This window comes from Hemibagrus wyckioides, linkage group LG10 (assembly GCF_019097595.1).
Source record: "Hemibagrus wyckioides isolate EC202008001 linkage group LG10, SWU_Hwy_1.0, whole genome shotgun sequence".
NCBI classification, from domain to species: Eukaryota; Metazoa; Chordata; class Actinopteri; order Siluriformes; family Bagridae; genus Hemibagrus; species Hemibagrus wyckioides.
Genome location: NC_080719.1, coordinates 21152117 through 21167488, shown reverse-complemented (window position 1 = coordinate 21167488; position 15372 = coordinate 21152117). Strand labels below are relative to the sequence as shown.

At 38.9% G+C, this 15372-nt stretch overlaps 1 protein-coding gene across 11 annotated transcripts in view; it reads left to right on the top strand.

Annotated features, from left to right (window-relative positions):
* Window positions 1-13370, top strand: part of camsap2a (calmodulin regulated spectrin-associated protein family, member 2a) — a 34523-nt gene extending 21153 nt beyond the window's left edge. For 2 of the 11 annotated variants that reach the window (XM_058400792.1, XM_058400784.1), the window contains 13 exons: window positions 378-517; window positions 3527-3617; window positions 3719-3815; window positions 3914-3951; window positions 4054-4123; window positions 4235-6215; window positions 8572-8708; window positions 8797-9017; window positions 9465-9561; window positions 9731-9796; window positions 10256-10371; window positions 10480-10598; window positions 11416-13370. In XM_058400792.1, coding sequence (XP_058256775.1) covers window positions 378-517; window positions 3527-3617; window positions 3719-3815; window positions 3914-3951; window positions 4054-4123; window positions 4235-6215; window positions 8572-8708; window positions 8797-9017; window positions 9465-9561; window positions 9731-9796; window positions 10256-10371; window positions 10480-10598; window positions 11416-11721 — 3479 coding nt within the window. In that variant the 3' untranslated portion in view covers window positions 11722-13370. Of the gene's footprint in view, window positions 1-377; window positions 518-3526; window positions 3618-3718; window positions 3816-3913; window positions 3952-4053; window positions 4124-4234; window positions 6216-8571; window positions 8709-8796; window positions 9018-9464; window positions 9562-9730; window positions 9797-10252; window positions 10372-10479; window positions 10599-11415 lie in introns of all 11 variants that reach the window. The other 9 variants (XM_058400786.1, XM_058400783.1, XM_058400794.1 and 6 more) reach the window with 6 other exon arrangements.
* The last annotated feature ends 2002 nt before the right edge of the window (window positions 13371-15372 follow it).

Below are 15372 nucleotides of genomic sequence, written 5' to 3'. Positions count from 1 at the left end.
AAATAATGATTTATTCTAATTTAAAAAGAGAGAGATGAGCTGAGGCAGAAGATAAGGTCAAATGTAAGAGATCACAAGAGGTTTTCATCTGTAAAGTAACAATCAATTAAATCATTCTTCATGTTAATCGTCCTTGTCACACATGTACAGTAATCACATCAGACTAGAGGTCTTATCAACCCAGGAATAAAGCGGTAATCAGTTAGATTAATTGAAAAGGAAATGATTGTATTTATTACACTTATCATGTGATTTACTGATTAATGATCTCACCTCTGATTGGTGGAGTCTCTCTGTATTCCTGACTTATGCTGTGTTTGCTCAGGTTAGACGTGACTTCAGGAGCTCATTTTGTTCAAAACTTTTTTCTTTGACAGACGTGTGCCTGAAAGAAAGCATGTCATTAGCAGACAGCTTGTACAATCTGCAGCTGGTACAGGACTTCTGCCGCGAGCACTTGAACCACTGCTGCCACTTCAGCCTGGAGGATATGGTCTACGCCTCTTCTTCCATCAAAGTAAGTCAGTAAAAATTTGCTAAATGGTTTGCTAGCTTTGTGCAGCGAAAGAAATGCAGCTTTGTAGGTAAAACCCCAGATGCCATGTGTGCGTGTGTATATGTATGTGCATGTGTAAAGAGTACTCTTTAATGTCCTAAAAATAGCCTGAAGTGACTTCTGCAGTGGGAAAATAATATTTTATTTATTTTATTTATATCTTAAATTTACAGTATATCTTTATTTACAGTCTTTTAACCACAGCACCATACATGCTTTGACCACACTTGCACTTTCTCTGACCATTCTCTGCTAAATGCACACATGAAGCTTTTTTTTTTTACATTTTTTTTTAAGTTTTTCTTTTAAGGAAAATAATATGCGTGCACTGATTTACATGTGTCCTGTTAATTAGTGTTTTTTCCACTGGGACAGAGATGTGTCAGAGTGTTGAGATGTGTTTTGAAATTAACACAAAAGCTAAAAGACTGTGTGCATTATTCTCTGTGGTCATACTGTTAATTCTTCAACGTCCAAAGGTTATTACAACCAAAAACAAACGAATATTAAAAATGAACCTAATTTTACCATAGTGATATACATGCTCAGACCCTTTTATCGATTACTGTTAAGCTGTGACCCACCAGGAAGAAACAGAACTAGGATTCACTAGGATATGGATGAAAAACCTGAATTAATAGCAGACCAAAATAATTCTGGCCATATTGTGGTACACTATCGATCAAGTGACCATCATATTCACACATGCTTATTGAACATCTCATTACAGATTGATTCCTTCTTTACTGTTATAATAAGCTCCACTCTTCTGTGAAGGTTTTCCACTAGATGTTGGAGCGTGGCTGTGGGGATTTGTGTTCATTCAGCTACAAGAGCTGAGGTCTGGGGAGGTCTGGGGTCCAGTCAGTGTTCCAGTTCATCCCAAAGATGTTCAGTGGGGTTAAGTCAGAGACAAGCTGGAACAGTGTTTGAGCGTCTTAGTTCCAGTGAAGGGAAACTGCAACAATACAACATAGAAAGACAATTGTGTGCTTCTGACTTTGACTATGATGGCCAAGTGTCCACAAACTTATGGCCATATAGTGTATTTTGTAGCTTTTGACATCACACTGGAGTTTCCCATATCACCTCCCACAACTATCTTGTGCTATTCCTGAAATGGAAACATGGCACCAAAGATTTCTCTTCCTCTATATAAAAACATCTGCCTTTTCTTCAGTACTAGACTGACTGAATCAGACCTAACTACAATGACAGTGGTATATGATGTCAAGGTCATGGTTTTGGAGTATTGCACAGCTTGATTTTACAAGCAGAAGAACAACGAGTAGGCGCAGGCAGTTGGTTTGCTCACATTTGCCAAAGCGGTGAGTCACGCGTTACAAAACTCTCAGTGCCGAGAGGTTCCCCATGGTAACGTATTCTCCAACTCTGTACAGACATGTTAAAATATAAATCACTCCCAGGCTTCAATGTGGAGGAAAAATACAATCATCCTTGAAGTTAATGGTTAAAACAAATGTTTGGAATACTATTTTACTCCAAGAAAATGTAGTTAAGAAGCTAAGCAAATATTCCAGATGGTCAGTCATGGCTGAATATTTAGTTAGCCCACTATACTGGATGCATAGAAGGTGTTAGCATTGCTTGGTTGTTTCTGTGTTTGAAATCTGTTCAATAATGTCTACAATCTATATTATTATAAACAATCTACCTTACTAGCTATATCAACAAACTATATTATTTATCACTCCTGGGCTACTCCTTGTAGCCCATTAGAGACTCCACCAGTAGAAAATTGATGCAAGGCTTCGGTGGGATCCTATGGCAGTTTCAAGTACGCTAATGCTTATATTAAATACATTAATGGGTTTTGCATAGGAATTAAAATCAACAATTATTTGACAATGTCTTACACAATGGTTACACAACTCCAACTGACTGTTTATGACTATAGAAAGGACATTATTCATAATCACACTATGGTGTTTATGGTAATTCACACTCTCCTGTGTCACCCAAATGAAGATGAGGTTCCTTTGCTTCCTTTCAAGGCTTCTTCCTCTTGCCATCTGAGGGAGTTTTTCCTCGCCACAGGCTTGCTGATTAGAGATAAATATAAATGATTTTAAATATAAGTCTAATATTAATCTTGGACCTTTTGAACTAAATTTCTTAAGTTCTGTAAAGCTGCTTTGAGACAATGTCCATTGTTAAAAGTGCTACACAAATCAAATCAAATTAAATTGAATTGAGCTGAACTTGTCCCACCAGGACATGGTTTTGCTATATGATGATTGGGATACATGTCAAAGGGAGTAAATCTCATAACCAGCTGCCAGTCACTGAAACACTAATGAGCATGACTCTGACATCTCAACTGGTAAATACAGTAAATAAATTGCAAGTATAGTCATGTTTGAATATTTGCATTTGTTTCACATAGGTTTTGTTTATATAGGTCCAGCTAGCTAGTTAGCTACTACCTTCTTCTTTTAAGAAAGACTTTTGATGGCATGTGGTCTACTGACTTTTAGTAAATGTATCGAAAATGTAGAGTATATTACAAAATGTTTCTGGACACCTGACCAGTCACATTCATATGTGCTTGTTGAGCATCCCATTATATAATTAGTCCCCCTTTGCAGTTATGATGAGCTCCACTCGTCTGGGAAAGCTTTCCACAAGACTTTGGACCGTGACTGTGGCCATTCAGCAACAAGAGCATTAGTGAGATCAGTCACTGATGATATAAGAGTGAGGAAATCTGGGGTTCAGTTACTGTCTAATGTCCAGTAATCATGATTTAAAAGTATATAGAAAGACAAGTTACAAATGTGTGAATTATCCCCACACTGCACACTTTAGTCCGTTTAGCTCCAGAGTACATCTCTGCTGTCTTTGCTATGCCTAATTTAACTTGGGTTTGAGGTGACTTTGAGGACACACTCCACTAATCTTTGTAAACCCACACCTGCTCATTGGCATCACATTTTTGTGCTTTGACAGAACAACTACCTTGTGTTCATGGCTGAGCTCTTCTGGTGGTTTGAAGTCGTTAAGCCATCTTTTGTGCAGCCTCAGGTTTTGGTCAACGATGGTAAAGAAAACAACATCAAATTTTACATTCATAATTTGCTGTTTTAAATAATTATTTGCCTTAAAACTGCATGACCTGACCTTCATTTCTGTGGCCTTTAGCACCAGCTCCATCACTGAAGAATGTGCCATCTGTGCCCATTTCAAAAGTTACAAAGAGAAGCTTCATGGAAAGACCTCCAAGTCCAAACAGACCAAGGTACAGTAACTTTAACAGCTTAAGAGTCTTTAGACTCTGTTTTTTTTTTTGCTGGCATGTGATTCTGTGCCTCACTAACATATGCACATAACTTTTAGCCTCCCGCTTGGACAGCAACCTTTGGCATCAAACTCAGGTAAGCTGGTTTCAGAAAAGATTTGAAAATCATTTTCCTTTCTGTGGCCTGCTCAACAGTGTGTATTACCTGTATATTAACCCTTGTTTGCATGCTGTCTAGGTGAGATCAGGAGATCAACCTCCATGTCGTTTGTTGACAGCTTTTTGGGGACTTGGCCCAAGGAGAGGAGGTATGAATACTTTGGGCACATTATTCAATACCACTGTATTTATTAGAAAGATTACAAACATATTGAAACCTGTGCTAAGTACACTTTACAGATCCTTTGTCCTTTGTGTAGGTCAGGGACTCAGGGAGTGTCCTTTGACATCCCATTTGATAAGGACACCACCACCCAAACTACTACACAACCCAAACGGGGTATGACCAGATCTGTAAGTACTGAGGGATTTGGGCTCAAAGTCGCCAAGGGAATGAAGCGAAACCTGTCCTTCCAACCTATCAATGGGCAAAACATTGGTATTGAGGAAGAGGGCTGTCCAGATACCCTTGTGGAAATTCAGCATGGTGGTCTGAATGGCACGACACAAACTAGCATTGAGGAAGCCCTGGAAATAATCCATAATTCAGAAAAGCAACAGGAGGGCACCAGGGTTGAGGCTGAAAATGAAGGTTTCTTCCTTCACATGCAGACCAAAGGAGAGCTGACACCCAAAACGCAAGCTGAAGAAGGAGATTCTGTGTCAGAGGCCATGTGTGTTTCGAGTGCTTCGACTACAGAGGTGGACACTGGAATCCACGTAAAGACAGAAGATATCCAAGAGACCCTGGATGAGGACTCATCACTGAGAGACTGCACAACAAGTATAGAGTTAGATGCAGACCAGTGCTTTGAGGCTAGAGCAAGTCCCTGCCAGGATTCCATCAGTTCTTATCCCAGCAGTGTTGGCACCAAGTCTCCCATACCTGATACCCCCATGGGAGTAAAAATGACCAGCTTTGCAGAACAAAAGTTTAAAAAACTCAATCCAAATGCAGAGTCCAAAGGTGGCACCTCTCAGGGGACCACTCCAGACAGTTCAGACCTCAACCTTTCCCACTCAGTCTCCTGGGCCCCCTCACCAGAGACAAGCCCTGCCCACCAGCCACAGAGGGATCCGGCGCAGGCCATGGCCGCCGAAATGGTGCAGCTTCGCATGCGGCTGGAAGAGAAGCGTCGAGCCATAGAAGCTCAGAAGAAAAAGGTAGAAGCTGCCTTTACACGTCACAGGCAAAAGATGGGGCGCAGTGCCTTTCTCACAGTGGTCAAGAGAAAGAATGATAGTGCCTCACCCATCCAGGAATATACCACAAGCTCAGAGGGTACCAAGACACTAAATGATACTGTAAAATCTCCAGAAAAGTCTCCTGTCAAGTCCCTTGGTGAGGAGAGCACGTCTGAGGCAGACTTACTGGAGTACACACGTTCTATCGAGAAGTTGAACAATTCTCTGAGCTTTTTGCAGGCAGAAATGCAGCGGCTAGCCCAGCAGCAGGAGATCATCATGCAAATGCGGGAACAGCAGGCCTGGGTTGTGTGTCCAGCACAGCCTTCGCCCCAAAAACAGGTACGGGAGCTTAGAGGAAGCGGGACACGCTCCTCAGGATCCCCCTCACCAGCTGACTCCCCACATGTCACCCATCGCTCCCCAACGAATATCAAGAGGAAGTCAGCTTCCTTCCACTCCAAAACTCCACGGACACCCAGGCCTACTGAGCTAAAGATCACTCCGTTCAACCGAGTTCTTACTGTACCCCAGTCTGTAGACAGCATACCCCGTCTGCGCAGATTCTCACCCTCTCAGTCTGTATCTAGCTCCTTTGCATATATGGGAAATGACACAAAACCAAGCAAAAATAATATGCAAGCTGAACCCTTGTGTACAGAAGTTGCTGCTTCTGATCTCACTTTACCCACCAAAGACACACAACAGCCTGAAACTGAACGAGACCTTGCAGTCTCAAGAAACAAGGAGTTAGAGAACACTGTGGAGGAAAATGGAGAGATGAAGGCTGAAGGAAAACCAGAAGGAGAAATTAAGCCCACAGTGGAATCCAGTGTTTCTGAGGTGTTGTCCCAAGCTGTAAAAGAAACATTCACCGTAACGCCTACTGAGAAGCCAGTAGATTCAGTTATTCAAAACAACAAAAACTTGATCGAAGTGCCACTATCAATCCTAAAGCCTCTGGATGGACAGGAGTTGGAAGATGCTGGAGAGAGTCTGACAACAGGAGAGAGCCTGGATGATGACCAGAAGATGTGCTGTGGATTCTTCTTTAAGGTAATAATATATCAAATACTCATCGGTTTTGTATATCTGAAGCTGTAGAATGGTCAGTTTTTCCTCAGAGAATGAATATTACACTTCCACATATGATCTTGGGCCATATTCACAAATTGATGGTTTTTTCAAGTTCCAAGCTTGGAGATTCTTCTTAAAATCCTTTTGGAAGGAATTCCTTTTCTCAGAATAACACAGTGGTCGAACATGCTGCTTCACCTGACTAAATGTTTCATGAATGAATTTTGTAGTGATTGGCTGATACAGTAGCAGGCCCTCTAGTGGCTGTACTAAAAGCATTAACTGCGCCCATTCCCATGTTAGCAAAAGGCAACAACTTGACTGTACATTTTGGATCGCCACAAATTATTTTTGCTCATAATGATATCTCCCCTAATATTTTTCCCTACGATAAATGCGTTTTATATGACTTATCTGATAATGAATGAAAGTGTGTGGTTGAAAAGGTGGCTGACAGTTTTGGACCATGTAGTCAGCTCTCATTAATGTGGACACCATTTAGAGTACTTATCAGTTCTTTAGCAACACCATGTCTTGTTCTACTGTAAACTCTTGAAAACAGACCTTCAGTGAAGAGTTAATTGGATATAATCTTTTCTGGTATGTTTCTCATTTTGATGTCTAAGCTGTAGCTTTTTGTTCTGATATTATAGCTAGCAAACAAACAATGTGATGACAAACCAGCTAACACTGGCTATGTTTCATAACAATTTATGATTGGTTATCAAGCAACTACAAATGTTAGCTAAGATCATAGAGTCAGTCACTTCTTTTTTTAAACAAAGTGCACTGACAGAATGAACAGAAGATATAAGACTAGTAATTTGCTATAGGTGTCCAAACTTTTCAGAGCTTTATTTTCATTTGGTATATTACATTAGCTAATTATGCTTACATTTCTCTGATTTAAATAATGGATCATGTCGGCTAGTTTGCAAATGATAGCTCAGTCATGACATGACACAAAGCTCTAAAATCTTTTCCTTATAACAGTGGAATCAAGTCAGTATTGTTATGTGATTGTATTATATAACATGATAATTAATAACAGTCTACTTGCCACTCTGAGGTATCTGATGTAGATGGTGCAGTCAGATATTAAGCTTGCAGGACAAAGACCAGTTATGTTGAATAAAATGAAACCGACCCTAATAATTCAGTCATCTTTTTCCTGTTCAGAGTTATTGTTATTTAAATCAGCAATTTGTTAATATTTTGATACACAGAACTGACAGTATTTAAAACGTCATCTTCCTCTTCACTGAGTGGGCAGACAGGTCCAGCTTGTAGGTCCATTTCCTGGCAACTGGAAAAATATAAGGTTTGGGAAATTATCTCTTATGGGCCTGATGATGCTCACAGGTATTTCTAGCTGCTTTGTAATTGTAACATTATTGCCTGGTTGCGCAGGTCAACAACCATCTGTCTCCTTTATTTTGAAACAGCTTTGGTCTTCCTCTAACCTCATTCATTTTTCAGGAATAGCAATTTGTAATTTAACCATTTTGTCATGTGTGGGTTTTGAGAGAAAATACTTTTATAAAAAGCCATTCTAATTGGAACCAGTGGAAAATGTAGATAATTGTGTGTAGTGTTATTACACGCAGTCATTTTGCTCATTTATCTGATGCTTGGCAGTAACACTGGAGGGTGCTGTCACTTTTATTTCTAGTGGTATTGCATTGCCTCTCATAATATCTCTTCACTGCTCAGCAATCAGTGCATTAGCAGGTCTGTAAAGTTGTTTGAACATTTAACCAGGTGATGTCGGATGTTGTCTAGTTAACATGTTCAGGCTTTAGAAGACCCTAACATGTACAGGCTTTAGGAGTCTCCTGGTGGTCCAGCAGCAGGATCCTTCGCTCTCATTGCCGCGGCGCAGGTTCAATTTGAAAGAACAACAACATGTACAGGCTTTAGGAACTTGTGGTAGAAGAAGTATTTAACTGAGTAACTTAGACTGTTTTATCTAGGTCATTAAACTGGGGATAATAATTAATTTACATGTTTATGTAAGTCAGGCTGGGCCTAGACTCAAGAACAGCAGGATTGAAAGAAAAAAAATGCTTTAGTTTGAATTCCAACTTGGTTTATCTGTGAGTATATAATTAACCACATGTAGCTGTAGCTCAGACTAGTTCTGAGAATTAAACACATGCAGTCGTAATTTAGTAATAAAGTTAATTATAGACTATTGTCTTAAACACTGTAGATGGGATTAGACTGTTTACACGCCACAGTGTCCCTGGTGAGCGAAAGCATTTATTGTTCTCAAATGTTGGGTGACTTCTTCAGCCTTTGTGTTTACGTTGTTTTCGCATCTATTAATTAACAGGATGACATGAAGGGGGAGGACAGCATGGCACTGAAGCGAGCTGCCCTGCTGGAGAAGAGGCAGAGAAGGGAGCGGGAGAATCAGCAGAGGAAGCAGCAGCTCGAGGCTGAGATGGAGCAGAAGAAAGAGGAGGCTAGGTGAGGCCCTACCCAGCATATTATGTCTGTTTACATAATATTTCTATGATGCATGTCTGAAAAGCTTTCTGCTGCTTCTTTTTGCCAGATTAAAGGCAGAGGAAGATCGGCTGAAGAAGGAGGAGGAGAAAGCCAGGCGGGAGTTCATCAAGCAGGAGTACCTGAGAAGAAAGCAGCTCAAGCTCATGGAGGACATGGACATGCTGGTGAAAGCTCGGCCAGCCGCAGCCAAGCAAAGAAAGCCAAGGCCTAAATCCATTCACCGGGATGTGATTGAGTCACCCAAAACCCCTGTTAGGGCAACAGCAGGTAAAGGGGCGGACGCCCTCTACCTGGGCAAGACCCGTGTGCTTTGACCCACCCTCAATTTCTGCTTTCTTGCTCACTGACTTCCTGCAGATCAGTTCTAACAGACTTTCTAACTTTTTCCAATTACTTCTTCTTTTGTCTTCATTTGCTTTGCCTTGCTTTGGCTCTGCTCTGTTCTGCTAATTCGACTAATTCTTTTATCTAAAATTCCTCCAAACCAGTGTCCTGTAGAGAGTTACTGCATTTTAATGAATTTTACAGTTGCTTACATTTGTTGTTGAATTATATTATATTATATTATATTATATTATATTATATATATATATATATATATATATCTCTGAGCAGTGAGTTTTATGAAAGGGGGTAGTTCAAAGTACAGTAAGTGGCCTTGTCTTTGAATTGTCTAACTTTATTTCCGGTTGCATTGTTGTGTTTTACATCCAGGTTCACGACCTCGTGTTTTTTCAGTGTCCAGTATCTCCTTGGCCTCCCTCAATCTGGGAGACAATGACAGTGTCAGCTCAGACAAACGAACCCCCAGGTAAGAACCATGGTTAAGTAAAATAAAGATTAAATATGATCAGAGGTGTTTTTTTTTATCTATGGTACGGGTATTAACAAAAAAATATACAGCAGCAGTTGTGTAATACTGCTTTAGTACTAACCTGGCATTTCTTATTCTGTGAATTCCTGTGTCCTTTCACATTCAGAAGCAATAGCTTAGCATCGGGCAGCCTATACGGCTTCTTGAGCTCTCCTCGTGTAAGAAGGAGAAGGTCAGTCTTAGCTGGATCAACCACTGCACCATTCCAGTCCTCTGCTTGCACTGTGTCATACACAGTCAGGGGCTATCTGTTCCTGGTCAAAGGATGCCCGTGCTTACACATCCCATACCACAACTGCTTTCATCTGCTTATTTTTCATTATATGATCAGCTTAGCCCTCAAACTAGGTACCAAAGCATAATAAATAATGTAACGTCTTCAATCCAACATGTGATTGAACACCCTGTGCTGTACAGTAGATGTAATAGTGGCACTCCTAATAATTAGCTAATCTGCAACCAGTTACCTTTGCTGTATATGCCGTAAAGCTTTGAACATTGAAATCCATTGCCTTAAATTGCATGAGATCAAAAGAAGTACAATGATATACCAGCTGTAGGAAGAGTATTAACATTATGTATTATATTTCATTAACCACACTACTTATTTGCATGACATGTGCCCCAGTAGGCCTGACTCGGCTGACAGCTTCCTGTCTCCTTCTCGATCTGGGAGCCATAATGGAGAGAAAGACTGGGAAAATGCTTCCACCACCTCCTCTGTCACTTCAATCACTGAATACACAGGTAAATTTCCTAAAGTTATTTGGTTTGTAGAAACTTAACCCTATTTTGTAGCATACCAAATTAATTTAATTCATTCAACTTATCATCTTTTATTGTTGTTTTTTCCAGGTCCCAAATTGTACAAAGAGCCCAGTGCCAAGTCGAATAAACATATCATTCAGAACGCTTTGGCTCATTGTTGTCTGGCTGGGAAGGTCAATGAAGGTCAGAAGAACAAGATCCTGGAGGTAAGAACTGTAGATAGTGGCACTTGGAGACAATGCCCTGCACTCAGATCTCCATGACTGAACATTTTATGGTTTTGACAGGAAGTAATTTATGTTTAAACTATAACTGAAATCAGAAATTGTGAAACTGATGCATAAATTACTCATAAATTGCTCAAAAGCTCCTGGTTGCACAACTCTATTTGTCATGAGAATTGGGTCCCTTTTGAGTCTCAATGTTTCTTCATATCAACTCAGAGAGCTTTTCCTTGCCAGTTACCTCTGACTTGCTTATTAGGGATAAATATAAAAGGAATTTTGAACTTTCCATTTCAGTTTTAAATAACAATAACCAAAATTAGAATTGAACTGAATTCAACTAAAGAAAATAATTTGCTTTAGAAGTAGACTGATATTTTTTGAGCCACAATTTGGTAAATAATAACTCTGTGAAGCCAAAAATGGGTGAAACCTTCAGGTTATACTACACTGGGCTATGAATAGTAAGTAGTGGTGCATAAATCATATTATTATTCATAATGTTTACCAAATCAAAGCACTTAAACCTTTAAATAAAATCGGCATAGGTTGATAATGCACTTTAAAATGATTTAATCTGATCAGTGATTAAAAAGCACTTGTGAGAATATTGGAGCTCTGTACCATCAATCTAAATATTTGTGAATCATGGATTCCTACAGCACTCTACATTTATCTCTTTTTGTTACAATATTATTTTGTCTTCAAAGAGGAAAAACTGTGTAAATATTAATCAAATAGAACATGTTATAACCTACGTTCTGCAGAATCACCTAATGTTATATTATATTTTCTGTAGGAGATGGAGAAATCACAGGCCAACAACTTCCTAATCCTGTTCCGTGATTCGGGCTGCCAGTTCCGCGCCGTGTACACGTACTGCCCCGATACAGAGCAGATGAACAAGTTGGCAGGAATCGGGCCCAAGAGCATCACGCGCAAGATGATCGACGGCCTGTTCAAATACAATTCTGACCGGAAACAGTTTAGCCAAATCCCAGCTAAGACCATGTCTGCCAGTGTAGACGCCATAACCATCCACAGCCACTTGTGGCAGACCAAGAAGCCGGGAACTCCGAAGAAAGTAGCACCTAACAAGTCCTAAGATTTTATATCAGCTCTCTCTCTCTACTGGATCTCAGCAACACGCTCTTTCGCTGTAAACTATAAACTCCGACCTGCACTGCACAGCATTCTGCATCTTTGTCTTGGAACACAACCCACACTTTAACTAAAAATATGCACAACTGGATTGTAAAACAGTATGGGCTTGTCAGTGGATCCTGTAGTTAGAACTCGAGCGTCTCATTGCAGTTCCGTTAAAGCATGTGTGTGTGGCTGCGTGGGAGAGTGGGTGTAACTTTTATATGTGGCAAAAAAAGTTTAAATAAGGAAGTGATGTAATATGACTGCTTTTGGTACACTGAAGCACTGAATGTCATTTGTCTGTATAAAGAGAAACATTGCATATACATTTGTTAACATGTGGCCTTGGTTTCGAGTTCTTTGGTTACTTTTTGTTTTATAGAATGTAATGAAGTGATCTTAGGAAAGATACTTACCATTAAAGTGTTTTTTTTTATTGGATCTGGTCACCAGTGGACCTCGTCTTCGGGAGCAATGCTGTATGTGCGCGTTAAACAATGGATGTAGTATTACATAGTATATTTTTGCTTGCATTTGTCACAATGACATTTTTTTTTTAAAGTGGCTTCGGTTCACAGCAGGATTGTGAATTCTTACAGTGTTTTATGATTTTAATTTTATTATTCCTTCTGTATAATCTTACAGATCAGAGAAACTGTTTGAAATTCAAAGCCATGGTCTGTTTAATTCAGTGTGTCATGATAGGTTGCTAAGGTTTAGAGCACCAAACTCCTGTTGCATAATTATGTGATTGTAGGTTGCTAAAATGAAGCTAGCAGATATTTGATAATGCCATAATGAATAATGTATCAGTGATATTTCTCTAGTCAGCTTCACAGTTAAAATTAATATATATTGACAGGTTCTCATTGTATTAGTAGTTATTCTTGTTTGTCTCATTTGTGATAGATGATTATATTTTGCTGATTCTGCAACAGTCAGTACGATTTCCAGCGTTTCCAGCTCTGTACAAGTGGGACAGTCCCGTAAGGGCTTAAAATTTAGCCAAGCTGTCCAAAAGCAATGTGCCAAACTACATCTTTGTATTCCTAATCAATGATATAGACTGATGCTTTTATTAATAATTTATGTCATTTTTATTTGGCTTGGGATATGATCAGTTCAGCTGGTTTGGGGTATTTTAGTGTGATGAGGAAGTTGGATTTTCTTGGGGTGGAAGGAATATTGATGTTTACGGGTCACGGTTTACTAAATTTGATATGAAAACACGCTGGGTTATTTTTTTTTTTTGCTTTGTTCATTTCTCAGTTTTTTCCAATGCCTTTCCACAATCTTCAACACACTCCTATTAATAAAAGTAGTAAATTTCTGAAGGTATCCTGGGTTGTGCAGTAGAATGTACAGGCTTGATGTACTGTATTTGGGGACAACATACACCTTTTTGAAGCAGTTGTATTAAAATAATTTGGCTGTTCCAAGCCATTAAAAGAACTTGGCTGTGCATTTGTAAATAAGTACAGTTTACATATTGTATAGTGTGTTTTGAACTCATCTGCCCATTATTTTATCAAGCAATTTTTTTTCTAGACACTGCTGTTAAATAGTCAAACACATCTGAGTCATAATGATTTGAATAAAGTTGCGCATGACCTCAATTGCTGTATGAGAAATGTTTTGCACAAGAACCTTAACAGTAAGCTTCAACACTATTCCAGCTCTGTTCCTAAATACCATGTTTTAAAATAAGAGTTCTAAAATTAATAGCTTGATTTGTGACAAAATTCAAAAATAGATAAGTGAAAGATAATACAAACAAACAAACAAAAAATACAGTACCAGCTATGTGGGTTACATTTCAAAATAATATTAGGAATAGCCAATGAGCGATCCTTGATCTAATTTGTTTAAATATTATTTAATATTTGAATGTCCTAGAGAAGCAGATTTTCTGGAGAGAAATGGCAGGATAAACAATCTCCTGTCTGCTGTAGAGAAGCAAAACATGTGAACAGAAACTTTCATCTGCGCCTAATTTTACGTTGTATGAAAACATGAGTTACTGAGAGAATCTTGTAGTACAATTATACATTTTAGCAGCAAAGTATTTTTTTTAACTATGCTACAAATATTGCAGTTTGATGAGTTTTTTAGAGTAGTGATAGCCTTTTCAATTCTTAAAACCCAGTAACATTATCTATATACAATTATTTAGCCTTATATAAATAATACAGCCTTTCAGTCCTTACCAAGGTGCAGACATGCATTTTACTTTCTACATATGCATCTACATCTCAGACTCCTTTTCTGATTCAGTTCATTTTTCCAATTTTCAATATTCCACAGTAAAGTATCAACTAATTAACCAACAAATACTAGTTCTGTGTTCGAAATTCATCATTGTCCACACTGAGAAATCGAGCACTAGAACATTGTTATAAGGAAGAGAATTCATGGTTGAAGTAAGTGATTTCATATGCTACATTGCACAGGTTTGCTCATGACTCTACAGCAGTCACTGTTTGCTGTTTCATAAACACAAAAACAGTAAAGCTCACATGGCTTTCTTCAGTGTAGAAGTGAGTTATGTTGATTTTGAAATATTAACAGCGAAACAATGAACTCGGAAGTTCAAAATCTGGAGCCAAAATGATATAAATATCTACATGGACACCAAGCAGAGAGAGAGAGGAGCTGTTATTTTTTAATTGACTCTTATTTTAGAAAAGCAGAAGGGCATATGTGCACAGAAATGAATGTGTAGTGTACACCTCATTACACTTTAAGACATACCAGATCAGTCATTTATGCTGTTAGTCTCTTGTTGCTGGCTCTTATAAAGTTCTGCACTACATTATTACACAAAGATACCACACAAATGACTCCTACACCACCTATGATACAGTAGTATAAGCCATATGTTAACGTACAGTGAAGTCATCGTAATTTATTTTACTTATTATTACTTATTATTAATATTACTTACTTATTATTTTATTTAAGCTAATCAGTCACATTATACATTAGTATACATTTTTCAAGTTTTAGGAGCAAGGGTACGATAGAAAAATTTTTTGGCACTTACGTTACCAGATTTTGATGAATTCGTGAAAATTTGGAATGTGTGTAAATAATTAATCGGTTTGTATCCAGCTTGATAAATGAAGCCCTTTCTTGGTATCTTAATTACTGCATTGAATTATGGGATGAAGAAAACTAATATATTGACCATTTAACCTACCATGCAGAAGGCCTGGGTTCAATTCCCAGCCAGTGTCCAAACCCCCAGCCACTGGATGCGGTGCCAGTCTCAAGCCTGGATAAAAAATGGGAGTGTTGTGTCAGGAGGGGCATCCGGTGTAAAACCTGTGCCAAATTGTTGTGTGGACCAGTTGGTCCGCTGTGGCGACCCCTCTTGGGGAGCAGCCGAAACAACCACACACTAGATATTTTAATCTATGTATTTAACACCACAGGGTGCAGTGCGTTTGGCTATTTTGTGGACGCTAGAGGACATCATTTGGACACTACATGTTGTGGTGCATTATGGGATTAAAAGAGTGCACTGGATGATTTCAACTATTTTTTAAGTGAATAGAAAAAAGGCAGTAGACTATAGTGGCTATAGGTTTAGACAGGGCTTAGTACTCAT